The sequence below is a fragment of the Balaenoptera borealis genome, assembly GCF_965194805.1.
Source record: "Balaenoptera borealis genome assembly, chromosome: 16".
Classification (NCBI taxonomy): domain Eukaryota; kingdom Metazoa; phylum Chordata; class Mammalia; order Artiodactyla; family Balaenopteridae; genus Balaenoptera; species Balaenoptera borealis.
In genome coordinates, this window is record NC_138872.1 from 23,933,016 (window position 1) to 23,959,064 (window position 26,049).

General features: G+C 46.9%; 3 protein-coding genes across 10 annotated transcripts in view; 2 read left to right on the forward strand and 1 right to left on the reverse strand.

Annotated features, from left to right (window-relative positions):
• Window positions 1–883: 883 nt before the first annotated feature.
• Window positions 884–2,501, reverse strand: ROMO1 (reactive oxygen species modulator 1). Its single transcript, XM_082359401.1, has 3 exons — window positions 2,396–2,501; window positions 2,078–2,208; window positions 884–1,077 (listed from the first exon to the last, which is right to left on the reverse strand). The coding sequence occupies exons 2-3, from the start codon at window positions 2,206–2,208 to the stop codon at window positions 969–971; spliced, it is 240 nt and encodes a 79-aa protein (XP_082215527.1). The 5' UTR covers window positions 2,396–2,501; the 3' UTR covers window positions 884–968.
• Window positions 2,449–20,380, forward strand: NFS1 (NFS1 cysteine desulfurase). 2 transcript variants are annotated; one of them, XM_082359395.1, is made up of 13 exons: window positions 2,455–2,653; window positions 3,270–3,379; window positions 4,095–4,211; window positions 4,902–4,985; window positions 8,055–8,207; window positions 10,437–10,530; window positions 11,230–11,364; window positions 14,207–14,364; window positions 14,771–14,876; window positions 14,956–15,037; window positions 15,665–15,748; window positions 16,165–16,254; window positions 19,633–20,380. In XM_082359395.1, exons 1-13 carry the CDS (start codon window positions 2,554–2,556, stop codon window positions 19,694–19,696), a joined length of 1,377 nt encoding a protein of 458 aa, XP_082215521.1. In that variant the 5' UTR covers window positions 2,455–2,553; the 3' UTR covers window positions 19,697–20,380. The 2 variants fall into 2 exon arrangements, 1 of the variants encoding a protein (XP_082215521.1); XR_014235462.1 differs by lacking the exon at window positions 14,956–15,037 and having other exon boundaries at window positions 2,449–2,653; window positions 19,633–19,680.
• Window positions 20,381–25,233: 4,853 nt separating this feature from the next.
• The window catches only part of CPNE1 (copine 1), a 37,768-nt gene continuing 36,952 nt past the window's right edge, over window positions 25,234–26,049 (forward strand). For 2 of the 7 annotated variants that reach the window (XM_082359376.1, XM_082359383.1), the window contains exon 1: window positions 25,371–25,415. The gene's annotated coding sequence lies outside the window, so the exon portion shown is untranslated. Of the gene's footprint in view, window positions 25,416–26,049 lie in introns of all 7 variants that reach the window. The other 5 variants (XM_082359382.1, XM_082359381.1, XM_082359377.1 and 2 more) reach the window with 5 other exon arrangements.

Below are 26,049 nucleotides of genomic sequence, written 5' to 3' on the forward strand. Positions count from 1 at the left end.
ATTAATAGAATGGGGGGAGGTCAGTTGGTGAAGTTTACATCTTCACTGATGGCTGGTTAGAAGATCATTTGGGATTCATGAAGCTGAGAGGCTACAAAATTGGTTTGAATTTGTTCTTTTTCTGATTAAGTCATATCTGAAGGACAATTTTTGGGTGAAAAATGTAATAGCTAACCTTGTGACCTTGAGGAAAATCTAGACTTAACATTTTTTTTTTTTTTAAGAAATTCACGTTCTTTTATTTATTTATGACTGTGTTGAGTCTTCGTTTCTGTGCGAGGGCTTTCTCTAGTTGCGGCAAGTGGGGACCACTCTTCATCGCGGTGCACGGGCCTCTCACTATCGCGGCCTCTCTTGTTGCGGAGCACAGGCTCCAGACGCACAGGCTCAGTAATTGTGGCTCACGGGCCCAGTTGCTCCGTGGCATGTGGGATCTTACCAGACCAGGGCTCGAACCCGTGTCCCCTGCATTGGCAGGCAGATTCTCAACCACTGCGCCACCAGGGAAGCCCCTAGACTTAACATTTTAAAGGTGAAAAACTAATAGCATCAACCTTAAAGTGTTGAATAATAAGGATTTACTAGAATCTATGAGAAGTCCCAGGCATGCAGAATCATTCTAAAGTTTTTTAAAGTACTTATTTGGCTGCGCTGGGTCTTCGTTGTGGCATGTGGGATCTAGTTCCCTGAGCAGGGATCAAACCCGGGTCCCCTGCATTGGGAGCACCTAGTCTTAGCCGCTGCACCGTCAGGGAAGTCCCTCCAACTTTGGATTAACAGAGAAAGGTCTTGTGAAACGACACCAAACCTCATTAGCTCACCTCCAAAGATCTCTAATCAAGCTGGGTAACAGGCTGAGAGAAAAAATGCTTCTAACAGAAACTCAGAATACTCAGACTTGTTTTATTATAGTACATGGGCTGGGAATGATGGGAGGGGGTGGATGTTGTGGGCAACCACTGCCCTGATTAGCACCGGATGCCCATCCCAATGGCCATGAATGTGCCAAAGGTGCCGCCACTCTGCATCATGGTTTTCCCGATGCCGCCCATCAGCTCCCGACCCCGCATTCCGATCCTGAGAGGAGGAAACCAAGATGGGGCCAATTGGGAACAAAAATACAGGGAGGAACATTAACTGCCCTTTTCCAATTTGTGTTGATAATGGGCACTGCTAAGTCTGGCAGGACATTATCTCTTCTCACATGGGTTGTGTAATGCCAAGGAAAAGGGTCCATTAGGGTCTCTAGGTGGATTCTGATGAATGTATCAACTGACTTCTGTTTGTGGGAGGCAGCAGAAGCAGTATAAAGTACGTGGATAGGGAAACCATTTTTTTGTGCTCGTTTATGATCCAATAAAACATCTGTCTTTTAGACGGTTTCCTAGTGTTAAAACAATGATAGGGGTGTCAGACCTGGGTTCAAGAACTAAGAATGCAATTTACAGGCTGTGTCAAGTGTAAAATGAGGATCACAGCATTCATGGCACTGTTGTGATAACGGCATTTAGCACCGTGACTGACAGTAAGTGCTCAGTAAATGATAATTTACAATCTGGAAAAATGGGAATAGTCTCTTTTACGTGTGAAAATGACAGGGTGTAGAGTTTATCTGCTTAGTTTCTACATCCTGTTCCCAGTAAATTTAATCAAGTTTGTTTCACTATGCGCAATTGGAAATAAATGTAACAGCAGTAAGACAGTAAGAATAGCCTTTTATTGAGCACTTAATATGTGCCAGATTGTGTGCTAAGTGTGGTCTGATTTGAGCCTTATAACTCTATATGATGTAGAGGTTACTGACCTCATTTTACACTTGAAACCCAGGCTCCAACTTGCCTAAGGTTACAAAATGAGTAAGGGGCCAGAGAGCGGTTTGAGTCAGAGATCATATTCTCAACCATTTAGGCTTCCAACCTGTCCTCCCAGACTTAAGGTGGTTAGGAAATCAGTCTCGCTTGTTAGAGGGCAGCGAGGGAATTGGAAAGAAGTAGGCTCTATTCCAGCGGCAGGCCGAGTGGTGTGGGGAGGGAAAGTCCGGTAGTCCCGCCCAGAGATCACGGCCCGCGCCCCTCACCTGAGACAGGAAAAGGTGCCGAAGAGCGCCCCAGCTGCCATGCCCACGGCGCAACCCATCACAAAGCCCATCTTCACGCGGTCGAAGCAGCTTGGCTGTGACTGTCCATAGGGGCCCACGGCCACCGGCATCTGCGGGGTTCGAAGGTTTGCGGAGTGCGGGCCTAGTCGCCAGCCCGAGTCGGGCAGGGGGCGTAGGAGGTGGGGTAGGGAGCGGGCCCAGGGGTTCGGAGAAATCCGGGAAGGAAAAGAAGGGCGTAGCCCGGCTCCATCACCCTCTGAGCGTTCGAGTCCCCGCGCCGCGGTGCCCCCACCTTACCTTGCTTGCGGCCTCGGTCGCTCAGCTCTACGTCTCACACGGAACGCGAGGCGGAGCGCACTCGCGGCCAGAGGAACCGCTTCCGGGGCGCGGAGCAGTACTTCCGGGAGCCTGTGGCAAGGGACAGCAGCCATTTCGGGCGCAGGGCTGCCACCGAGATGATGCTACTGAGAACCTCTTGGAGGCTGGTGGCCGCGGCCGCCCCCGCCGCTCCGTGGCCGAGGGCGAAGGCACCCACTCGGGGGCTGCGCCTGCGCGGTACGCTCCGGGGCCCGCTCGCTGCCACCTCCGCGGAGGCGAGGATCTTTCCCTTGGGCGCGGGGACGCACCTGCATATTCAGGAGCCTCCCTCTTCCGCCCGCTACCCAGACCCTCTGACCCTTCCTCTTGGCTGCACCCCTCAAACTTTCTCATGCCTGCCCTCCGAACGGTTGACTTCGCCGCGCGCCCCGCTGCCGCACTTCAGATCCTTCCCCGCAGGCCCTCAGAGCCCTTGATGCTCGGCCTTCGGACCTCTCCTGGCCAAATTTTAGAGATGCCAGTCGTCCAGCCAGTAACCTTTGAAGGAGATCTTACATACCGTCTCCACATTCCTTCTCAGTGGCTTTGCCCTTTCAGAGGTCTCCTCACTCCCAACGATGCAATTTGAATGTTGTCTCCGCAACCCCCTCCAAGAACCCTGTCTCTCTCCCCTACCCCTTTTTACAGTTGGCTCAAGTTTTCTGATGTTTAATTTCCTTTTCCACTGAGATTCGACCTCAGTATCCCTTAAGTTTATCTCACCTCCATCCAGCTTTTACCTGCTGCTGTCTTGGATGCCCTGTGTGCAGAGTTGCATCCTCTCACGCGGCCACTCCGTTCTACTTTTTGTCAGTTGTAGACCATGCTCCCCAGTCTGCTGTTCCCTCAGATGCAGCCACTGCTCCGGAGGTGGAATCAGGGCTGCGACCTCTGTATATGGATGTGCAAGCTACAACTCCTCTGGTAAGGATCGAGGGGCAGCTTTCCCCAAGCTGTTTTTAGGAATTATATTGTAGAAGTGGCAATGCACAGAAATGCCTGAATCCCTGTAGAAGTAAGAGCCATTGAGAACTGTGTGTTGGGAAAAGCAGTGAGCCAGGAGTCAGGAGGCTTAAGTTGTAATCCTCTAGAAATGGCTTTACTACTTACTAGCTATTGATCTTGGACACATCACTCAGTGCAGGCACTCTGGTAGTAGTTAAAAGCATAGGCTCTGGAATTAGCCGGACTGCTACTTACTACGTGAATTTGGGCAAGAATTAAATAGGTTAAAAGACATAAAGCAGCCCTTAGAACAGCGCCTGGCGCATGATAAACACTTGAATATTAATGCACGTTTTCATCAACATGTGGACTCTGTCATGTCCTGTGCTCTCGTAGATCACATTTCTTGGCAGGAGTGGAAACACCTGCAGACACAGCTCTCAGGACAGGGCAATATTTGTAAATTATCTGAGCAGATGGTAGGATAATCTGATTTAAGATGGGTTGGTAGGGGAGTATATTAGGCTAACATTTGGTTAGTACCTGAGGGCATTGAAGAATGTTTGAGGCCTAATCTAGGCAGGGTCTGAAGGGTTGGGAGTGTGCTGAGGCAGGTTGGGCAGGTCTCAGGGGATGGAGTGGGGCCCGAGTTAACTATGGGCTCAAGGAGACTGATCTATTCCTTTATGCTCAGGACCCTCGGGTGCTTGATGCCATGCTCCCTTACCTAGTCAACTACTATGGGAACCCACATTCCCGGACACATGCTTATGGCTGGGAGAGTGAGGCAGCCATGGAACGTGCTCGCCAGGTTAGTACAGAGTACTGTAGGAGGTTCTGATGTCAGAGGGTCAGTGGCCTGTGGGAGGCATTTCTTTTTTTGTAGCTGTGGGTGGAGGTGGAAATGGCTTGGGGCTCTCTCAGGAAGAGATTCAAAGAACAAGCCTTTGGAGTCCCTCTGAAGGCATTTGATTAGTTCCCACATTTCCTAGCTAAATGACCTTTGGCAAGTTATCTGATTTCTCGAAGCCTCAGTTTCCTCACATTGAAAATGGAGATTGGGAAGGGCCTGGGTTCGATCCCTGGTTGGGGAACTAAGATCCTGCAAGCCGCCCAACATGGCCAAAAAAAGAAAGAAAGAAAGAAAAAGAAAATAGAGATTGTAGTAGTTCCTACTTCTTAGGGTTATTGGGTGTATTAAATCAGACAATTCTGGTGATGTGTTTATTAACATGATGCCTATACATACTAGGAACTCAGTAAGTGCTTTTTCAAAAACACCAAAGTTATTATTTTGTATTGGGCTGGAAAAGAGCCTGGGATCTGGGATGTAGCTGAATATATCCCCTTGTCTGATTCTAGTGGGTACAGAGCTGCTTCTTGAGCAGTTGATAGAATGCAGTGGAGCTCTTCTTGCTCCAGACCTTTGTCTTAGTTGTCTCTGCAGCTGCATTCTTGCCTAGGGAACTGATGCTACTTATTTTTGTTTCTTGGCTTGCAGCAAGTAGCATCTCTGATTGGGGCTGATCCTCGTGAGATTATCTTCACTAGTGGCGCTACTGAATCCAACAACATAGCAATTAAGGTAAGAGAAGGGAACCAAAGGGCATATCTGGGCTTTCCTGACCTGGGAGGTGGTGTCCTGCCATCATTTAGGCTCATATATATTTCCCAGCCACCCACTTTCACCCTATTGTGAAGAAAAGACAGACACATACTCTTTCTGATTTGTTGCTTCCTTCAGCCCTTTGCAGTCTACTCTATCTTAAGTCTTTGATCCTGTTGAACTGAGTTCAGTGAGGTAGTTGGATAGGAAAGGAGGTGGCTCTTGGACCATCAACCATGTGGTGTTTTGGATGGCAGCTACTTCAAAGAGTAAATAATGGTGACTCAACCCTTTTCCCCATCCTTTTGATCTAGTCACAGTGAAGTCCAGAATACACTTGTAATTGGATATATTTCTCTGCTTCTTGTTACCAGCTTCACACTTATATCTGTGATTTCAGGGCTGCCTTCCTCTCAGCCTTCCCTTTCTTTCTGATGAGATCTGTTTGCAGCAAGTTCCTCCTGTTTTCTTTAGATGTCCCCGTTTTGTACTGGTTGCTGTGGTGCCTTCTGCAGACATTCACTTGATCACCCATTCTGAGATTAGTCACTCTATCCTTAGGACCTACAGATCTTCGGTGCTATCAAAAGTAAAATTCCAGTCTCAGTAGTCATGTCGGTGTTTCACAGAACATAATCACGTCTGACTGGGTCTGGTTGCCAGGGTCACTTGTTTAAATACCAAGGCTCTGGTAAATTGTGGGCTGCTGTAAGTTCAACTCTGGCTCTACCCCCTCTCACCACTGTCTGTCACCGGTGTTGCTAGTATTGCTTTTTCTGACCTTGGACTGAGTGAAGGAGGCCTAGACCTGGGCCAGGTTCCAGAGTCATCAGTACTCTGCCCGATCCCTTTAGAAGGAAGGTATCCTTCCTTGGGACTGCAGAGGCCACAGAGCCAGGGGTGTGGTCTCTCCAAAGATGAGAATGGTTTCTGGAATGGGGAGCATTTTCAGAACTTCGAAAATGTTTGCTTTGAAGGTTTCCGCAGATTCCCAAACCTAGAGGCCAATGATTGCTAGAGTAGTTGCGACAGCTTTCCCCTAGTCTCCTGGACGGGTAGAGTAAATATCTGTCTGCTATTAGAGGATTCAACACTTTGGGTGAGATAGGAGGTGGGGAGGGAACTTCTAATGTTTTCGTTTTTATGTTCCTTGTCCTCAAGAACATACAGTTTTTATGTAGTTATAATTTTGGCCTAATTAGTTTCATGTTCTGCTTTTAAAGTAGTATTCTTATAAGCTCTGGGAGGGACTGGGTTGCACATTTTTTTTATTTTAATTTTTTTAAAGGAATTCATGCATATGTGGTGAGATTTTTTTTTTTAACCCTATGGAAAGGTTTAAAATAAAGTGTAGGTCTTCCACTTCTTCCTCCCCTATTCTGACCTCAAGTCTGTTTAGTATTGTCCTAGAAAACAAATTATACATACATATGAATTTGCTTTTAATATTTTCACATATTGTAGCATGCCACATTTATTCTTCTGTAACCGTTAATAACATATCCTGTTTTTCCATTTCAAACTCCATAGTTTTTAATATAACTATATTCTTTTTCATGGAGTTTGTTACTGCAGTTTACTGTTCATTTCTCTGTTGTTGGATGTGTTTAATCTTTCTATTTTTTTAAGGATTGTAAATATAACTAAAGCATATTTTGTCTCTAAAGCTTCATCTATCCTTCGAAATATTTCCCTAAGGCAGGGGTCCCCAACCCCCGGGCCATGGACCGCTACCAGTCTATGAACCAGGCCGCACAGCAGGAGGTGAGCGGCAGACGGGCGAGCGAGTGAAGCTTCATCTGCCGCTCCCCATCGCTCGCATTACTGCCTGAACCCCGCCCCCCACCCCCCCATTCATGGAAGAACTGTCTTCCATGAAACCGGTCCCTGGTGCCAAAAAGGTTGGGGACCGCTGCCCTAAGGTAAATTCCCAAAAGAGGAATCACAGTAAAGAGTGTGAATTCAGCTTTTAAAACATCTTTATAAATGATTTCTGAAGAGATTATAGTGTAAATAATGCCATCAGCGAGGAATGCGTCTATGGGTTTCACTTCTGCACTGCCAGCTTTGGGTATCACCATATTTGCATGTTTTGTATTTAAATAGAAATAAAAGAGACAGACTTTTCCTGGGATGCAAGGATAGCAATGTTCCCCATTTTCCACCTATGGTACAATAAAAAATATATTTGGTCTTTGTCCTGTGTTCCTGGCACAGGGCTTCTAAAACCTTGCAGTTTCCTGAATGCTAGGAATGTGTTTTGTTATTCATAACAAGCCCCTTTGTACCATACCTGACTTTCTGGTGATGAAGTGATTCATGGTGGGCCCTTAGATAGTTTCAAGGGACATGCTGGCCACTCCAGAAGGACCAAGAATGGGATTAGAGAGTTGTAACTTTCATCTGGGGAAGAGAGGGGGGCTGGAGATTGAGTCCAGTCATATGACCAGTGATTTAATCAGTTGTGCCTGTGTTATGAAACCCCCATAAAAACTCTGGAAAACAAAACTCAGAGGAGCTTCCAGGTTGGCAAACTCATAGATGTACTGGAAGGTGGCATTCTTAGATTCACAGGGAGAGGGCATGGAAACTCTGTGCCCCTCCCTGCCCCAGAACTCACCCTGTGCATCTCTTCCATTTGGCTGTTCCTGGGTTGTATCCTTTGTGATAAAGCTATGATAGTAATATAGTGTTTTCATTGAGTTCTGTGAATCATAGAGAATTATTGAACCTTAGGGGACTGTGGGAAGCCCTGTATTTGTAGCCAGCTGGGGAAGTATGGGTGGGTGACTTGTGACACCTAGGCCTTACGGCTGGCATCTGAAGTGGAGGCAGTCTTGTGGGACTGAGGCCCTTAACCTGTGGGATTTGCGCTAATTTGGGATAGTTAGTGTCAGAATTAAATTGAATTATAGGACATGCAGTTGGTGTCAGAGAATTGATATTGGAGCATACTGCCTTTGTCCACTTACTCCTTACAACTAGGATGGAACTCATTGCTGTCTCTCTGAGTATATTCTTCTTCCTTTCACCACTACCAATTTCTAGGGGGTGGCCAGGTTCTACAGATCACGGAAAAAGCACTTGATCACCACGCAGACAGAACACAAATGTGTCTTGGACTCCTGCCGTTCACTGGAAGCTGAGGGCTTTCAGGTCACCTACCTCCCAGTGAAGAAGAGTGGGATCATCGACCTGAAGGTAAGAGGGACAAAATAGGAGGAGCCTGGCTTCAGCCTATAAATCTATCTCTTCAGCCTCAGCTGGAGCTTGAAGGACTAGATCTAATGGTGAGGGTGGGGTTTAGAGAAATAGGCCTTGCAGTGTGACTCAGAGTATGTTCCCCTTGAGTGTGTACCATCCTCCTTTTCTGTGGAAGATTTGTTTCTCAGCTTTGTTGGTGCTTCCTGGTCTGCGTGAGAGCCACCACGGGAAAGCTCTGGCCTCCTTCTCCCTGCACTGATGTTTCTCATCCTTCAAAATAGTAGGTGTAGTTTTTGTGAAGAATATTTCCCTTTTTGGCCCATATCTTTATATGTCAATTTTGGGTCCAAGTATCTTCTCCACCAAATTTTGGATATCAGCATCCCTAGACAAATCCTAATATATAATTTGTGGACAGATCCCTGTGATGTGCAAATGGAGATAATTTTACTATTTTCTTCGCAACCTGGAGGGCTTTTATTTCTTTTTCTTGCCCAGTTGCCCAGGCAAGAACTTCTAGTACAAAGTTGAATAAAAGTGGTGAGAGCAGATAACCTTGTTTTCTTCCTGATCTTAGATGAAAGCTTTCACCATTAAGTAGGATGTTAGTCCCTGCCTTCAAGGAGCTTATATTCTAGTGAAGGGGACAGTTAACATGTAAACAAACACATAAATGAAATAATTATGAATTGGGATATATGCAATAAAGGAAGTAAACAAGAAGCTGAGAGAAACATAACATTGAGAACCTACATTAGACCAGTGTCAGGGAAAGCATAATAGATGTTGGGAGGTTGATTACTAGTTTCTTTAAGATAAATATTTTAGTCAAATGTGGTCCCTACCTCAGTGTTGAAAATAGTAGCCTTGTTTTTTACTACTTACTTTGTTCTTTGCTGCTTTTTACTCTGACAATCTTATGTAGGAAAGGCTCCCCCTCTTTTTTTTATTAAACTTTTAATTTTTAAATAATTATAGATTCTCATGCAGTTGTCAGAAGTAATACAGAGAGATCTCATATCCCCTCTATCAGTTTCCCTTAATGATAACATCTTACAGAAGTATAGTATAATATTACAACCAGAATATTGATGTTGATAGAATCTATCCATCTTGCTCTGATTTCCCCAGTTTTACTTGTACTCACTTGTGTGTGTGTTTAGCTCTATGCAGTTTCATCACATGTGTAGTTTCATGTAACTATCACCACAATGATGCTTCATGGTCTTTTTTTTTTAAGATTTATTTATTATTTTTTTATTTATTTAATTTTATTTTTGGCTGCGTCGGGCCTTAGTTGTGGCACGCAGGATCTTTGTTGAGGCATGCAGGATCTTTCGTTGCAGTGCGCAGGCTGTTCATTGTGGTGCGCGGGCTTCTCTTTAGTTGCGGCCTGCGGGTTTTCTCTTCTCTAGTTGTGGCATGCAGGCTCCAGGGCGTGCGAGCTCAGTAGTTGTGGCACATGGGCTTAGTTGCCCTGCGGCATGTGGGATCTTAGTTCCCTGACCAGGGATCAAACCCAGATCAGATCCGCCTGCATTGTAAGGTGGATTCTTTACCACTGGACCACCAGGGAAGTCCCATGGTCTTCTTTTAAAACCACTAATTTGATCTCCATTTCTTTAATTTTGTCTTTTCAATAATGTTATGTAAATGGAATAATACAGTATGTAACCTTTTGGGATTGGCTCTTTTAATTTAGCATAAGTCTTTGGCGAGTCATTTAAGTTGTTGCACGTCTCAGTAGTCTGTACCTTTTTATTAATGAATAGTATTCCATGTAATGGAAGTACACAGTTTCTTTAACCATTTACCTGTTGAGGGACATCTGGGTTGTTTTTAGGTTTTGGCTATTATGAATAAAGCTACCATGAACATTTATGTATCGGTTTTTTGGTGTGAATTTAAGTTTACATTTCCCTGAGGTAATGCCCAAGAGTGCAATTACTGGGTCATATGGTAATTTCATGTTTAGTTTTATAAGAAACAAAAACTACCAAACTGTTTTTCAGTGTGGTTGTACCATTTTAGGTTCCCACCAGTAGTATATGAGTGATCCAGTTTCTTTGCATCCTCGCCAGCATTTTGTGTTGTCACTATTTTAATTTTACCCACTCCGGTAGGTGTGTAGTGAAAGGCCCCTTTTCAAGACTAAGCTTGCGTACATTCTGAGTTAGGGAGGACTTTGTTGGTACTATATAGTTTCCTTACTCCTGATATTCTTAGGAACTAGAGGCTGCCATCCAGCCGGATACCAGTCTGGTCTCAGTCATGACTGTGAACAATGAGATTGGAGTGAAGCAGCCCATTGCAGAAATAGGTGAGTATCGTGGGTGGACCCTGATGCTTGCCCACCCCTGGGATCCATCTAAGGAGCAGGACTGGACTAGGAGTTGTAACACTTTATAAAATTAGGTAAGGAAACTAAGAGAAAGAGAGCTTCAGTTCCTTGTTCAAGGACATATTGTAAATGGCATAGCTAGTATTTGAATCCAGGTGTAGTACCCTTTATGTTGTTTTCATTTCACTGCACTTGGTGCAGAAAACAAAACAAAAAACCTCCACCTTTTTTCTCTTCCTCTTTTACCTTTTTTGTTTTAGAACATCTCTTTACTATGCTCATAGAGCCAGAGAGACTCACCCTGTAACCTCTTAGGTACATTAGCAAATAGATCTGTTAATCTTTGCTTCTTTTAAATCAAAAGGATCTAAAAGTTAATCTGATATATTGAAAGGCCAGTGTTAATGAGGTAGGAAGAGTCTTATGAATCAGAATATCGGGAGTGTTTTGATTGGGTGTTTTGCACTTGCTCTTGTTTATTCTAGTCAAGGACACTAGAGCTGAGAATGAGAGAGAGACAGAGACAGAAAGAGAGAAGGAGAGAGAAGTGATTTACTATGTGGCTAGTGGCCAATGCCATGTATAATTTTGCCTTAGAACTCATGGTACATTGTGGGACCACTGCCAGGTTACTTCCTAACATTGTGCTGTGGTTCTTCCCCTTTGTTGTTTTCTCAGGGCACATTTGCAGTTCCAGAAAGGTGTATTTCCATACTGATGCAGCCCAGGCTGTTGGAAAAATCCCACTCGACGTCAACGACATGAAAATTGATCTCATGAGCATCAGTGGTCACAAAATCTATGGTCCGAAAGGTACTAGCCCCTCCTAGAGTTCCTCCTCTCTGGACCTTCCGGCAAATTCTTTGACAGGTGTTCCTGGGACTCATTTGGGACTATCACTGCTTTCAGAGGAAATTGTATATTCAGAGTGCCCTGCAGAATGCAAGTGTCATTTAGCAACAGCTAGGAACATGTGCTTATTAATAGATTCTAGGAGTTACTATATAGCAGACCATTCTTCACTGGTCTCTTTAGAAAATACTTTCATGTAGATGTTAATTTTGTTGAGGAACAAAGGTTTTGTCATATCAAATTAGCTGGATAAGTCCAGTTATCTTGTCTACCCCATTGTGATTTGCAGATCAATATTCTTTGAGTTCTTCATTCCCTCGTGTCTTGCTTTAGCCTTAGGGGAAGATTGTATGGGCTTTTATGTTTCTTGGTGTTTGTTCCTAGTTTTAGTAGTCTTTGCTCCTATTAATCTCTCAAGGATACTTGTCTGTTTCCTATGGTCCTATTGGCCTAGGAATGTTTTCTAGCTGGAATTCTGCCTCTGCACCCCAATCTTTGGGAAGAGACTATTGTCCTCTATTTTATGGAGGTAGCCATCCAAAATGAACAACTCCTCCTCTGTCTCTTGGTTGAGGGCCTGTGGTGGTTGGTTATGCCAGTACGCTTGCTGTGTCTGCGGGGTGTGTCATCTGGATGTACACCCTGTGGAAAAAGGTGTGATAACTCCTGGAAGTATATAAGAGGAGCTTCTTCTAAAGGCTCCCAGAGGTTGTAAAGAGTGTTTTTGTAAGCCCAACAGGTGTTCTATCTTTAACTAAAATTGGCTTATTGGCTTTTTTTGTAGATAAATCTGTTTTGATAAAATTAACTCATATTGAGCAGAAGCTCTGATCAGCATGTAAATGTGTACAGGTATCCCTCACTATCCAAACTCTTGCTTTTTGAACTCAGGATCTAAATAGATTTAGATAACATGGTATCCTTCACTATCCAGATGTAGTATCTGAGCACTGACTCTCTGAACTTGGGAACTGCAGAGATTCAGACAGTGTAGGATACTTGAATTTGATTTTATTTTAATGGGGAAATGAAATATTTCTTTTTTTTTTAAATAAATTTATTTATTTATTATTTATTTTTGGCTGCGTTGGGTCTTCCTTGTTGCACGTGGGCTTTCTCTAGTTGAGGCGAGCAGGGGCTGCTCTTCGTTGCAGCGCACGGGTTTCTCATCGCGGTGGCTTCTCTTGTTGCGGAGCACGGGCTCCAGGCGCGCAGGCTTTAGTAGTTGTGGCGCAGGGGCTTAGTTGGTCCGCGGCATGTGGGATCTTCCCGGACCAGGGCTCGAACCCGTGTCCCCTGCCTTGGCAGGCGGATTCTTAACCACTGTGCCACCAGGGAAGCCCTGAAATATTTCTTAATAAATGCAGTGTGGCACGTAAATTATTTTAAAACTAGGGTCCTTCATAATAAATTTGGGAACCATTGCCTCACTTGCTATGGTATCTGTAGTCTCTGCCTCAATAGTCAGTAGTTGTTCTGCGAGGGAGAAGGTGACCTTCAGCAAGTGCTCACTCTATTCAAAACCCTTGGCTACTTAGTGAATATCTTTGTACATTCATGCTCATATTTTGGTATGAAATTCCTATAAACAGATGTGCTGAGTCACAAGTTGTATACATTTTTAAGTTTTGATAGACCCTAGGAGATTATGCTAATTTTTACTTCCATTTTGACTTCTCCCCTTTTTTTCCCTCAAGGTTTTAATTTTTTAAAAAATTAAAAATTTTTATTCTATTTAGACAAGGTAATATGGTTCAAAATTCAAAAGCTGCAAAAAAGTACACTGTGGAAAGTCTCTCACCTCTGTCTCTAAGCCATGCAGTTCCCCCTAGGGAGACAGTTTCTTGAGTATTTTTCTAGAACTATTTTATGCATTTATAGTCACATATATGGGACTTCCCTGGTGGCACAGTGTTTAGGAATCTGCCTGCCAGTGCAGGGGACACAGGTTCGAGCCCTGGTCTGGGAAGATCCCGCATGCCGCGGAGCAACTAAGCCCGTGCACTGCAACTACTGAGCCTGCGCTGTAGAGCCCACGAACCACAACTGCTGAGCCCGCGTGCCACAACTACGGAAGCCTGCGCCGCCTAGAGCCTGTGCTCCGCAACAAGAGAAGCCACCGCAATGAGAAGCCCGCGCACCGCAATGAAGAGTAGGCCCCGCTCACCGCAACTAGAGAAAGCCCATGCGCGGCAACCAAGACCCAACGTAGCCAAAAATAAATAAATAAATACATTTATAATCACATATATACTTCCCCCCTTCCCCTTTTTTACTCAATCAGTAGCATACTACACTCATTGCATCTTCACCTAGCAATGCATCTTTTATTTTTTTTAACTAAAGTACAGACATTATTCACATTTCACCAGTGTTCCAACAATGTATCTTGGAGATTTTATAGTGGTAGTACCGAAGGAGCTTCCTCATTCTTTTATACATCTTCTTTGAATTTCAGGCATGGATGTACCATAATTTATTTGCCCATTTTCCTGATTGTGGACATCTAAGTTGTTTCCAATTTTTTGCTATTATGAATAATGCTGCGTTTCATGATGTCATTTTATACATGCATAGGGAGCTACTTTAAACCATTTTGGCTATCACTCCTTCTGGTATAAAATAATTTTGATAAATATTATGCTTTTGCTGCTGTTTCTTCTTTTCCCCCAATCTTTTTTTTTGAAAGATGTTAAGCTTACAGAAAAGTTGAAAGAATATTTTGACCCCTTTGAAAAGTGATATTTTGTTTCATCTGCATTTTCCTTTTTCTCTTTTTTTTGTAACAAACTTTGTTTCCCAGGGGTTGGTGCCATCTACATTCGCCGCCGGCCCCGTGTGCGTGTGGAGGCCCTGCAGAGTGGAGGGGGGCAGGAGCGGGGTATGCGGTCTGGGACCGTCCCCACACCCTTGGTGGTGGGGCTGGGGGCTGCGTGTGAGGTGGCACAGCAAGAGATGGAGGTATGGGGAGAGCAGTTCCCTCCCACAAATTCTTCCCCTGTGCTGGGTCTCCTGTGTTGAGGCTTCTTGGCATGACTGGGTCAGATCTTTGCCAGAAGAGGTGGTTTAAGAAAACCATCTTTGTCCCAGTGCTGCTGGCATCTTATTGAGGGAGGTGTTATGGGCTCCAAAATCCAGGCCCTTCAGTAGTTATCAGCTCATTTATTCTGGGTTATTGAAACCATCTGTCCAGTTATTGAGCACCTCTGTGCTCAGTGCTGGGATACAGTGGTCTCCATGAGCAACACAGGGCAATAGGTGGGTCAGATGCACAGTCACTTCTGGGCACCGGGCAGGGCTCCTCGTCCTGTGTGTTTCTGAGCTGTTAATGGTCACTATGCTTAGTCCTCCCTTGCCTGCTCCTCAGTATGACCACAAGCGGATCTCCAAGTTAGCAGAACGACTGACACGGAAGATAATGAAGAGCCTTCCAGACGTGGTGATGAATGGGGACCCTGAGCACCATTACCCAGGTACAGACGTGCCCATTCTGTCCCCATCTGGAAGAGCTGGACACGCTGAGCCTTCTCTCATAGTAATTCACTCTTCCAGGCTGTATCAACCTCTCCTTTGCATATGTGGAAGGGGAGAGTCTGCTCATGGCACTCAAGGATGTTGCCTTATCCTCGGGGAGGTGAGTTGGATTGGATAGACAGGGACTGTGGCAGGACCAATTAGTGTGGCTTTAAGTGTTAGGTTAATAAGCCTCCCATTGTGGAGACGACAGGCACAAGAGCTCTTAGTTGAGGGTAAAAGTCATTTTTGTAAGCACCTATTTTTAGCTGGCTGGGCACAGGCTAACGTTTGCCACCCTAGGAGGGCCTCCTGTGGTAGAGTTTTGTGCCTTTTGTGGTCCCAGGAGATGCATGTATCTGTTCTAGTGTTATTCTGGTAGTTCTGTTACAGGCCTCCAGAATTCAAGGATGCTTCAGAGGCCACCAAGGGTTTAGCTGCTGTCCAGGCCTGTATACATAATGCATTCGGTTGTAGGGGAGTGGGCACCTGGTGCTCTGTTGCCTCTTGGTGTCACACCTAGCTCACGTGGTATCATGCTTTGGCAGTGTCCTTCTCAAGGAGGTTATCCTCCACAGGGGCCAGAGCAGCTAGCAGCATCTGGCCCTTTCGCTCTGTCAGATTAGAATGTCTCTTTTGTCTCCATGGTATGACTTCAGGGGCCTGGGTGTGGGAGCAAGACTGGAAGTTTGTGGCCAAAAGCAGATTTAATGCTGAACTGAGCAAGGCTCTGTGTCTTTCTCCTCAGTGCCTGCACCTCTGCATCCCTGGAGCCCTCTTACGTCCTTCGAGCAATTGGCACTGATGAGGATTTAGCTCACTCTTCTATCAGGTCAGTCATTTGAGCTGCAGCATTTATGAAAGGCATCCTCTTTTGTATTATTCTTCTCCTGTTAGTCTTCCTCAATTTAGTTTAACTTATCCCTTCTTCATTCTTCATGAAAGTTTCTCGAGCAGTGGTTCGCAGACCTCATCAACTGTCACCTGGGAAGTTTGTGAAAGATGAAGAGGTCTGAGTGCCACACTAGAGATTCTGATGCATTAGGTTTGGAGGAGGAGTAGGAAACTTCCTTCTAGAGTGATTCTCAGGTGGCGCACAGACCATGTTCGGAGAAACTCTGCCTTCTAGGGGAAGGACCATGTTCTCTCCATGTCTTTTGTGGAGTAGATCCTCATTGAGTATTTGCTGAATGAATTTACCCTGGTGCCACAGGTCTGATGCAGAGCTCCTGTCTGTGTCTTTTTCAGGTTTGGCATCGGCCGTTTCACTACAGAGGAGGAAGTGGACTACACAGTGGAGAAGTGCATTTACCATGTGAAGCGTCTTCGAGAAATGAGGTATGCATCATCGTACCAGAGACCCTTTGGAAGAAATTGCTGTGCTGGCTCCTCTCTTATCCTTAGGCTGTGTATTCACACTGCCAGAAACCAAAGTTTGAGAATCCTTGAATTTTAGGATTTAGAGATACCACAAAGCAGGAAAGTGGATCCTCTTGGCTACTTGTTTTCAGAGTATGAAAAGGTGTCTTTAAAAACTAAAGAACTGGACTTTCCTGGTGGCGCAGTGGTTAAGAATCCGCCTGCCAATGCAGGGGACACGGGTTCGAGCCCTGGTCTGGGAAGATCCCACATGCCGCGGAGCAACTAAGCCCGAGCGCCACAACTACTGAGCCTGCGCTCTAGAGCCCGCAAGCAACAACTACTGAAGCCCGTGCACCTAGAGCCTGTGCTCCGCAACAAGAGGAGCCACCGCAATGAGAAGCCCGTGCACCGCAACGAAGAGTAGCCCCTGCTCGCCGCTTCTAGAGAAAGCCCACACGCAGCAAAGAAGACCCCACGCGGCCAAAAAAAAAAAAAAAACTAAAGAACTGAATAAATGCAGATGTTTTTCATTATTTAATTAAATTTTATTTATTTGGCTACATGGCTTGTAGGATCTTAGTTCCCTGACCAGGGATTGAACCCGTGCCCCCTGCAGTGGAAGTGCAGAGTCTTAACCACTGGACTGTCAGGGAATTCCCCGTTATTTTATTTTATTTATTTATTTAAAATTTTTTAAATTTATTTTTATTTTTGGCTGTGTTGGGTCTTCGTTGCTGCATGAGGGCTTTCTCTAGTTGTGGCGAGTGGGGCTCTGTTGTGGTGCGCGGGCTTCTCACTGCGGTGGCTTCTCTTGTTGCAGAGCACAGGCTCTAGGCGCTCAGGCTTCAGTAGTTGTGGCTCGCGGGCTCTAGAGCGCAGGCTCAGTAGTTGTGGTGCACGGGCTTAGTTGCTCCGCGGCATGTGGGATCTTCCCGGACCAGGGCTTGAACCCGCGTCCCCTGCATTGGCAGGCGGATTCTTAACCACTGTGCCACCAGGGAAGCCCCCCCCATTATTTTATTGATAGTATTAATAGTTGTCATTGCAGCAATATCAATACAAAATTCGTGATTTGTAGACTAAGTTTAGGAAAACTCTCTTTAAGATAGGGATTCTTTTTTTTTAAGATAGGGAACTTAATTTGCGTTCTATGGCTGGACTTCAGGAGGTACATGATAACCCTGAAATTGTATGCTAAGTGTTTTACAGTTGTGCATTTTCTTTGGAAGACAGTCCATAGTTTTCATAAGATACTCAAAAGGTTAAGAACCATTACTAAGGACTTCCCTGGTGGCACAGTGGTTAAGAATCCGCCTGCCAATGCAGGAGACACGGGTTCAAGCCCTGGTCCGGGAAGATTCCACATGCTGCGGAGCAGCTAAGCCCGTGCGCCACAACTTCTGAGCCTGCGCTCTAGAGCCCATGCTCCGCAACAAGAGAAGCCACCGCAATGAGAAGCCCATGCACCACAACAAAGAGAAGCCCCCACTCGGCGCAACTAGAGAAAAAGCCCGCACGCAGCAACAGACCCAATGCAGCCAAAAAAACTAAAAATAAATAAATAAATTTATTAAAAAAAAAAAAAAAAAAAGAACCATTACTCAGAGTTTTCTTTGTAAAGATGCTTATAAAGGTCAAGAGATGCTTTACCAGCCAGCTGCTACCAGGGGTTCCCCTAGTAGCCATAGAGCTCTGCTTCCTTATGGGAACATCAAGGCCTCTGGACTTTTTCAGAGCTCTGTTTTGGCTCAATTTGACTTTCAAGATTCTCTTGGTCTAGTTGGTGAGCGTGAGGAAGTTCAGGTATATATATACCTGCTTCCCTTTGTGAGCTCTCCCAGGCCTTTCTGGGCTCTGGATTTTCCTTTGCAGGGTCTAATTGTATTGCTTAAATATCTATAGCTTGCTTAGATTCTTCCTTGGCTTGGCTTTCTGGTACTCTCTGGCACACTCAGAGCGCATTTCTACTGACTGTGCTGCCAGGAAAGACTTATTCTTCCTATCCGTGTGGTTTCAGCATTTTCACCCTATTCCTTCTGATCCTTTAGAAACTGAATTCAACCTGGTCTCATTACCCTCAGCCAGAGTTTTATTTTGTGAGCCTATGATATTAACTGACCTTCCCTAAAAAGAAGGGACAGGAAGGAGATGGCTAACTTTAAGGAGACTTGGAAAATGTCAAATAGAAAGGTGTGCGGGGGGACTTCCCTGACGGTCCAGTGGTTAAGACTCTGCGCTTCCACTGCAGGGGGAACAGGTTCGATCCCTAGTCGGGGAACTAAGATCCCTGCATGCCATGGGGCACGGCCAAAAATAAATTAAAAATAAAAAGAAAGAAAGAAAGGCATGCTGGGAATGCATAGTGTAATGGAGAGAGAGAAACCAAGAATAGAATGAAATTGGGTAGAAGAAAGTTAACTGGAGAAATCCAAACCAAAATCCCATGGTCATAACACATTGAAGTAATATCTGGTCTGGGAACATTATCTAAGGCATTCAAGCTCAAGGGGATCAGAGCTTAGCAGAGATATCTCAGCAGCAGTTCCTGTATGAGATGGGATGCCCAGGTCTAAGATCCAAAAGATCCTTTTGAATTGGAGCCAGGGATGTTGGAAGCATAGTGAACTCTGGGGAGATGAATCTGGTGAGAACTGGATAAGGGTGCTACATATTCAGGTGATTTAGGGCTAAGTTCTATCTCTGAGAACTAGAGCAAAACCAAGAAACAAGGGGACTTACCTGGTGGTCCAGTGGTTGAGACTCCACTCTCCCAACGCAGGGGGCCCCGGTTTGATCCCTGGTCAGGGAACTAGGGTCCCGCGTGCCACAACTAAAGATCCTGCACGCAGCAATGAAGATCCCACATGCCACAACTAAGACCCAGCGCAGCCAAATAAATAAATTTAAAAAAAACCCCAAACAAACCGAGAAACAAGTGCTGAAAAGTCCATTTGTGTGTGGGGGGTGGGGGTGGGGGTTAGTAGAGAGGCTGAAACTCGCTGCTTACACACCTTCCAAGGGTCTTGATTCCCCCAGGGAAACTGTCCATAGCCTCTCATGACTGGGATGAGAGCTTCATGAACATAACCACACTTGACGCTGTTGGCTTGGCCCCATTGGAGCTGAGCCTGGGGTACCTAGTTATTAATGTTGGCAGGTGGGGAGAGGCTAGAGCTGACAAGCACTTACATATAGCTGAGAAAGACTTGATAACCTCTTGTGTTGGGGTCTTTCAGGGCAAGGAGGTAGAGGAGAGACAAGAGCAGATGGAGCAAGTCAAGGCTTACAGCCCAGGAGCCAGTGCTGGCTGCTTCCTAAGCCTTCACTCATCCAAATACCTCTTCTCTTTGGCAGCCCTCTCTGGGAGATGGTGCAGGATGGCATTGACCTCAAGAGCATCAAGTGGACCCAACACTAGAAGAGTGGGCCTCTGACTTTGTGCTGGCCTGGCTTCTCCTGCCTCATCAACCCATGCACAGCCAGGTATTTTGTTACCCCCAGTGGCTGCTCCATGTTCAAACCAGAATTGGTATAGCCCAGTTGACTTCAGCATTGGCCTGCTTCCAAGACAGAAACATGAGAAAACTGTCTTTCTCCAGCCTCAGCTCCTTTGGTGGGGACCACTACCCATTTCTCTCCAGGAGTCCTTCTGTGGTCTTACAGTGAGTGGATGTTCTCATCCTGAAACAGGAGGGACATTTGCTATGAATGATATTGCTACTGCGTGGGGAGCCCATACCCTTGGTGGGGGGAGCCCGAGGAACCAGAAGAAGGCTCTTTGTTCAGGGACCCTGATGCTCTACTTGGACATTTGAGTTTGTTGCTTACTGCTGCTCAGAGAGATTGACTCCTTCAGAATCAAGCATAATCATCTACGATTTCATCTTTTTTGTGGCTCCAAAGGCTACCTTTTCATATTGACTATAGACTGAACAGCAAGTTTCTTAGAAGGCTTGTCTCCTTTGTGTTCTTGTCCTTCTTTTCTTTTGACCTAATGGAGCCAGAAATATGTGTATGACTCTACCTATTATTGTACTAATTTATGTTTCTTTTTTAAAAATTGTTAATTTGCAAATTAGAGAAATAAAATCACCTTCCTCTATTTATTCTGTGACTTTATGAGAGGCTCAGGGAGAATTCCAAGCTGTACTTGGGAATCGTGTAGTAAGACTACCACTTCAGTTGATTTCCATAGCTGAGTCTGCTTGCCTATCTCTTCAGTCAACAATTATTTGCATGCCTCTCAGGTGCCTGACATTATTCTGGGGATAAACTGGTTAACAGGACCAAAAAGGACCCTCACTGAGCTTTCATCCTAGTAGACAGAAAGTAAGAATTAAACAAAAAGGCTATTATAGATTGTGATGAGTGCTATGGCAGAAATAGAGTGGTAAGGGGAAGTAATGGAGAAAACCTACCATGCTGGGTGTACTAGGAAAGTTTTTTTGAGCAGGTGTTAATTAAGCAAAAACATGATTTCTAGCCATCGAAAGAGCTAGGGATGAGTGAGGAATAAGAAGGAACAGCAAGAGCAAAGGGCCTGAGGCGTGAAAAAACATGGTGTGTTTGAGAAATTGAGAGAAGGCCAAAATAGCCAGAGTAGAGTTTTTCCATTTGTGGGTCTGAAACCACAGGTGGGATGTTACCAGCACTAAAAAGGGTGAGAGAAAAATTTAGAGTACATCACACAGATATTTTTAAAAATTTTATTGAAGTATAGTTGATTTACAATGTTGTGTTAATTTCTGCTGTACAGCAAAGTTACTCAGTTAAACATATATATATATACTCTTTCTCATATTCTTTTCCATTATGGTTTATCACAGGCTATTGAATATAGTTCCCTGTGCTATACAGTAGGACCTTGTTATTTATCCATCCTATACATACTAGTTTGCATCTGCTAATCCCAAACTCCCAGTCCTCGCCCCCCACCCTTGGCAACCACAAGTCTGTTCTCTATGTCTGTAAGTCTGTTTCTGTTTCGTAGATATGTTCATTTGTGTCATATTTTAGATTCCACATATAAGTAATATCATATGGTATTTGTCTTTCTCTTTCTGACTTACTTTGCTTAGTATGATAATCTCTAGGTCCATCCATGTTGCTGCTGATGGCATTATTGCCGTGGAGTGCGGCGATGGTGCTGGCAACGCGGGTGATAAAAGAATTTACTGGGTCAGAAGTGAGGGTAGGACTTCCCTGCTGGCGCAGTGGTTAAGAACCCGCCTGTTAATGCAGGGGATACAGGTTCAAGCCCTTGTCCGGGAAGATCCCACATGCCGCGGAGCAACTAAGCCCGTGTGCCACAACTACTGAGCCTGCGCTCTAGAGCCCACAAGCCACAACTACTGAAGCCCGCGTGGCTAGAGCCAGCGCTCTGCAACGAGAGAAGCCACCGCGATGAGAAGGCCGTGCACCGCAACGACGAGTCGCCCCTGCTCACCGCAACTAGAGAAAGCCTGTGTGCCGCAACAAAAGACCCAATGCAGTCAAAAATAAATAAATAAAATAAATAAGTTTATTAAAAAAAAAAAAGTGAGGGTAGAAAGCGAGATTTATTGAATACACTGCAAGGGAGCAGCAGGCGAGACCAAGAGGGGGTCTGCTGGGGGAGAGAAACTGGGCTTCTTTTATGGTCTCTTCTGGTCACCCTTGGGCGTCAAGGGCATTTGTCCCTGGGAAGGGGCTCTGGGGGCTTGGGGTCCTCCCTGTGGCGCATGGGGCCTTTGAGTGGGGGATGGCCCTCCCCCTTGAGGGAGAGAGGGACAGTCCCGTTTCCAGTGGCCACGTTGCTTGAATTTGAGACAAGGCCCTGGAGGCTTGGAACATTCCCAACTGAAGAGCCCTGGTTGGCTGCAGTGGAAGCAGGAATGGGCCAGGGCGGCTGTCCCCTTTGGTTGGCTGGGACAAGCCATGGGGGTGCCCGAAATGGACAGCAAGCTAACAATTGCGGTTGCCATATATTGGGCCTGCCATTTGTTTACCTCTTTCATCTTCCCGTTCAGCCCTCTGGGCTCTCGAGGCGTCCTCCCGGTTATTAAAGACCTTGAAGGCCGTATCTAATAGGACAGCAAAGGGAATTTGGGGTCCCTGTTCAAGTTTTTGGAGTTGTGTCTGATATCAGGTGAAGCTTGGCTGGTAAGGTGAACAGCCAGAATAGCTAGTCCCTCTGGACTCTTAGGGTTTAGGTTTGTGTATTTATGCATAGTTTCGGCTAAGCGGGCTTGAAATAAGGTAGGGTTTTCAGAGAAGTCCTGGGTTATTTCATGAAGTTTGTTGTAAGTTACTGGCTTGATGACAGCCTTTTTCATCCCCTCAATTAGGCAGGTAATCATGTAATCAGCGGCCTCGTCCTCATGTAGGCCCTGTGTCGGTGGCCTGATATGTCCAATTTGGTTCTGTGTCAGGAACAGCCCCAGGTGGATGGGCATTGTCAGGGGTGCAGGCATGTGCTTCATCTGCCCAAGCCCACCCTAGGGACCAAATATGGGACTTTTCCTCTAGGGTACAACAGGTGGTCAAGACGACATAGATGTCCTGTCAGGTCAGATCGAAAGCCACCGTGAGTTCCTCTGAATTCCCGAATAGAATTGGTGGGGTCCTGACTAAAAGATCCCAATTTAGTTTTGATTTGTGACAAGTCAGACATAGGCAAGGGGACGTGAACTTGAATAGTGCCCTTTTCTCCATTGGCCACCTCATGGAGAGGCAAAAGATTTTCAGGGGGTTGAGGGTGTTCAGATATGAGGCACCTGAACGGGGGTGGGAAGGTGAGAGGGTGTCGGGATAGGGAGGAGGAGCGGTAGGAGGGGGAGCGGGTTAAGAGGAGTGCGTGGGAGATTAAAGGAGGGATGTTGGAGAATATCGGTGTCAGGCTTGGAGGGCAGAATTTGGAGAGGCATATGCGACAGGTTTGTTGTAATTTGGGGTTTTGTGACAGGGCCATGAAGGCCTGAATGTAGGGGACCTCAGAGTCCTTCCCACGTTTTGACAAAAGAGATCAAGCTGCAGGATGGTGTTATAGTTTAGGGACCTGTTGAGAGGCCAGACCTCCTGATCCGGAACCAAATGTTGGAGAGAGTTTGGAAATCAAATTTAGTCCAATTTTTTTTTTTTTTTTTGGCCACACTGTGCGGCTTGTGGGAGGCTTTGGGATCTTTGTTCCCAGACCAGGGATTGAACCCGGGGCCACAGCAGTGAAAGTGCGAAGTCCTAACCACTGGACTGCCAGGGAACTTCCAAGTCCAGTTTTTAAGAATACATCCCAAAGGTGAGTCAGCAAGAATAGAGGGTGTTAGACCCATGTTGGACCTTAACCAGGCACAGCGTCTACCGAAAAGGCATCTCTAGAGACTTCCCGGTAGGGCAGTGGATAAGACTCCGTGCTCCCAGTGCCGGGGACCCAGGTTCCAGCGGCAACTAAGGAGCCCACGTGCTACAACTAAGGAGCCAGCGAGCCGCAACTAAGGAGCCTGCCTGCTGCAACTAAGACCCGGCACAACCAAATAAATAAATAAATAAATATTAACAAAACAAAACCAAACAAACAACAAAAGGCATCCCTAGAGGGAAACAGGCCTCTGCCCTGTCCGCGAGGGACCTGAGGTTGCGCTCTAGACTGGGGCATCCCCCGAATAGAGGACCTCTTGAGGCGCGCTCTGTCTGACAGAGGCCTCCTGATGCCCGGCCGATCACCCCAAGACCAGGAAGGGAAGCGGGTCTCGGGCCAACCCAGAGGGGGAAACTCACTGGTTTTGTGGCGACTCGTTTGAAGTACCTGGAGATGTTGGCGGATCAGGAATGGACGGTCGTCAAGGGAGGATGGAAAGAGAAAGGGGATCTCACAGCGTGCCTGGATTCGCCCCAACAAGCTGCCGCTGCCGACTGCGCCAGCCGTTGGAAGTGAGGAGTCCCAAGGCTAGGGCCAAAGGACACTGCCACCCCATCGGGCAGGAATGGTCGCTCAGTATGGGATCGGGTTTTAGGTCTTCGGAAGAGTCGCCTCGGCCAGGACGCTTTAATCCCCAGTCTCCAGGGACCTCAGACCATAGGCAGTGTTGAAGAGGCGAAAAGACCGTTTCCAGAACGTACCCCTTAGGTCGACAGCGAGTCGGAGTCCCGTCCCGCAGGCCTTCACCTCCCGCCGAGGAGTAGCCCCGGCGGGGGACCTTCAGTTGCCTGTAGTCAGTAGGCTTATCGCTACGTGGTGGAAGATGGATCGGAAAGGGCAGAGAGAGCACCCTACCCGCCACCAAAATGCCGCGGAGTGTGGCGATGGGGATGGCAACGCGGGCAGTAAAAGAATTTACTGAGCCAGGGACTTCCCTGGCAGTCCAGTGGTTAGGACTCCGCGCTTCCACTGCAGGGTGCAGGGGTTCGATCCCTGGTGGGGGAACTAAGACCCTGCGTGCCGTGGTGTAGCAAAAAAAAAAAAAAAAAAAAAAGGAATTTACTGAGCCAGAAGTGAGGGTACAAAGTAGTTGTGGCACACAGGCTTAGTTGCTCCTCAGCATGTGGGATCTTCCGGGACCAGGGATCGAACCCGTGTCCCCTGAATTGGCGGGCGGATTCTTAACCAATGCCCCACCAGGGAAGTCCTGGATTGAAATTTTTTAATGGGAAAAAAAGAATCAGATTTTGGTTCTTCTGTCAGGGCATCATCAGTAGAACTAGGCACCATCTTGTGGTCTATTTAATCCTCAATACAATTCTGCGAGGTAGGCAGTATTTCCCTCCTTTCGCAGAGGCTCGAAGAAGTGAAGCAATTGCACGGAGCCCAGCGCCAGATACTGTTCGGATCCCAACAGCAGCTTCACTCCCTTAAGGCGGAGCTACCAAGCAAAAGTCGCCGAGCTCCTCTGCCACAAACACGGGCAACTTCCGGGAGCTACCCGAGAACCTCCGCGCGCTTGCACCGCCCCACCCCGCCCTGTGACGTCAACCATTCCATCCCGCCCTTTCTGGAACGCGGAGCTGCTGAGCGGGCTGGCGGCCATCTTGTGAAGCGGCGAAAGAGGTGGTGGCTGCTCTGGGCTCCGGGAAGCCGTTCGGGCTGGGGCTACCGACCGCGGGGCGGAGGCACTCGCGCGGGGGGTAACTCGGGTCTGGGTTCGGGTGCCGCGCAGCTCTCCCCGGTAAGACTCCCGCAGCCCCGGAACGGGCGGGGCTGTGCGGGGCTCGAGCCGCCCCTTGATGGCCCGGGGCGGGGCCTTCGGAGGCCTCGGAGCCCGCCGCAGCGAGCGCCCTACGCTGAAGGGTCGGGGCATGGCTGCGGGGGGCCTGGGGCGCCGCTTGTGCCTCTCGGTCCGGAGAGGTTGCAAGTAGGACACAAGAGAGGAGGAGCCTGCCTACGGAAGAGGGGACGAGGCCGTAGCGAGGACGCCCCCGTGGTCTGAGAGGGAGGAGGCCAGAACTGGGTGGCCCAGCGGCCTGCGAACGAACGGGAACTGCAGTGAAAACACACTACATCCCGAATGAGCAAGATTCTCTATGCCCCTACGTGGGGCAGAGGTTATAACTGTGTCCCGAAGTGAGGAGATAATCGTAGTGAGGACACTCCCTCCACCGGAAGTGGAAAGGAGGCCCCGGTGGCCTACCAGAAAAAGGGGACTACAATCTGGACACACCTGGGGGGAGGGAGCTGTAGTCGGTTCTCTCCCGTGAGTGTAGGAAGGAAGTCGGAATTGGCCGCCTTCTTGGCCTGAAGGTGGAGGCGGTTGCAGTGAAAAGCTTCCAAAGCCCAGCGTTGGGGCGGGGCTTACCCTCCGG

Excerpts from the sequence above, each read along its gene's own strand:
- NFS1 (XM_082359395.1), top strand. The coding sequence starts at position 2,554 with ATGATGCTACTGAGAACCTCTTGGAGGCTGGTGGCCGCGGCCGCCCCC. Across the intron at positions 11,365-14,206 it reads CAAAATCTATGGTCCGAAAG|GGGTTGGTGCCATCTACATT; the intron begins GTACTAGCCCCT and ends TTTGTTTCCCAG. Across the intron at positions 15,749-16,164 it reads TTAGCTCACTCTTCTATCAG|GTTTGGCATCGGCCGTTTCA; the intron begins GTCAGTCATTTG and ends TGTCTTTTTCAG.
- ROMO1 (XM_082359401.1), bottom strand. The coding sequence starts at position 2,208 with ATGCCGGTGGCCGTGGGCCCCTATGGACAGTCACAGCCAAGCTGCTTC. Across the intron at positions 1,078-2,077 it reads GGCACCTTTTCCTGTCTCAG|GATCGGAATGCGGGGTCGGG; the intron begins GTGAGGGGCGCG and ends TCCTCCTCTCAG.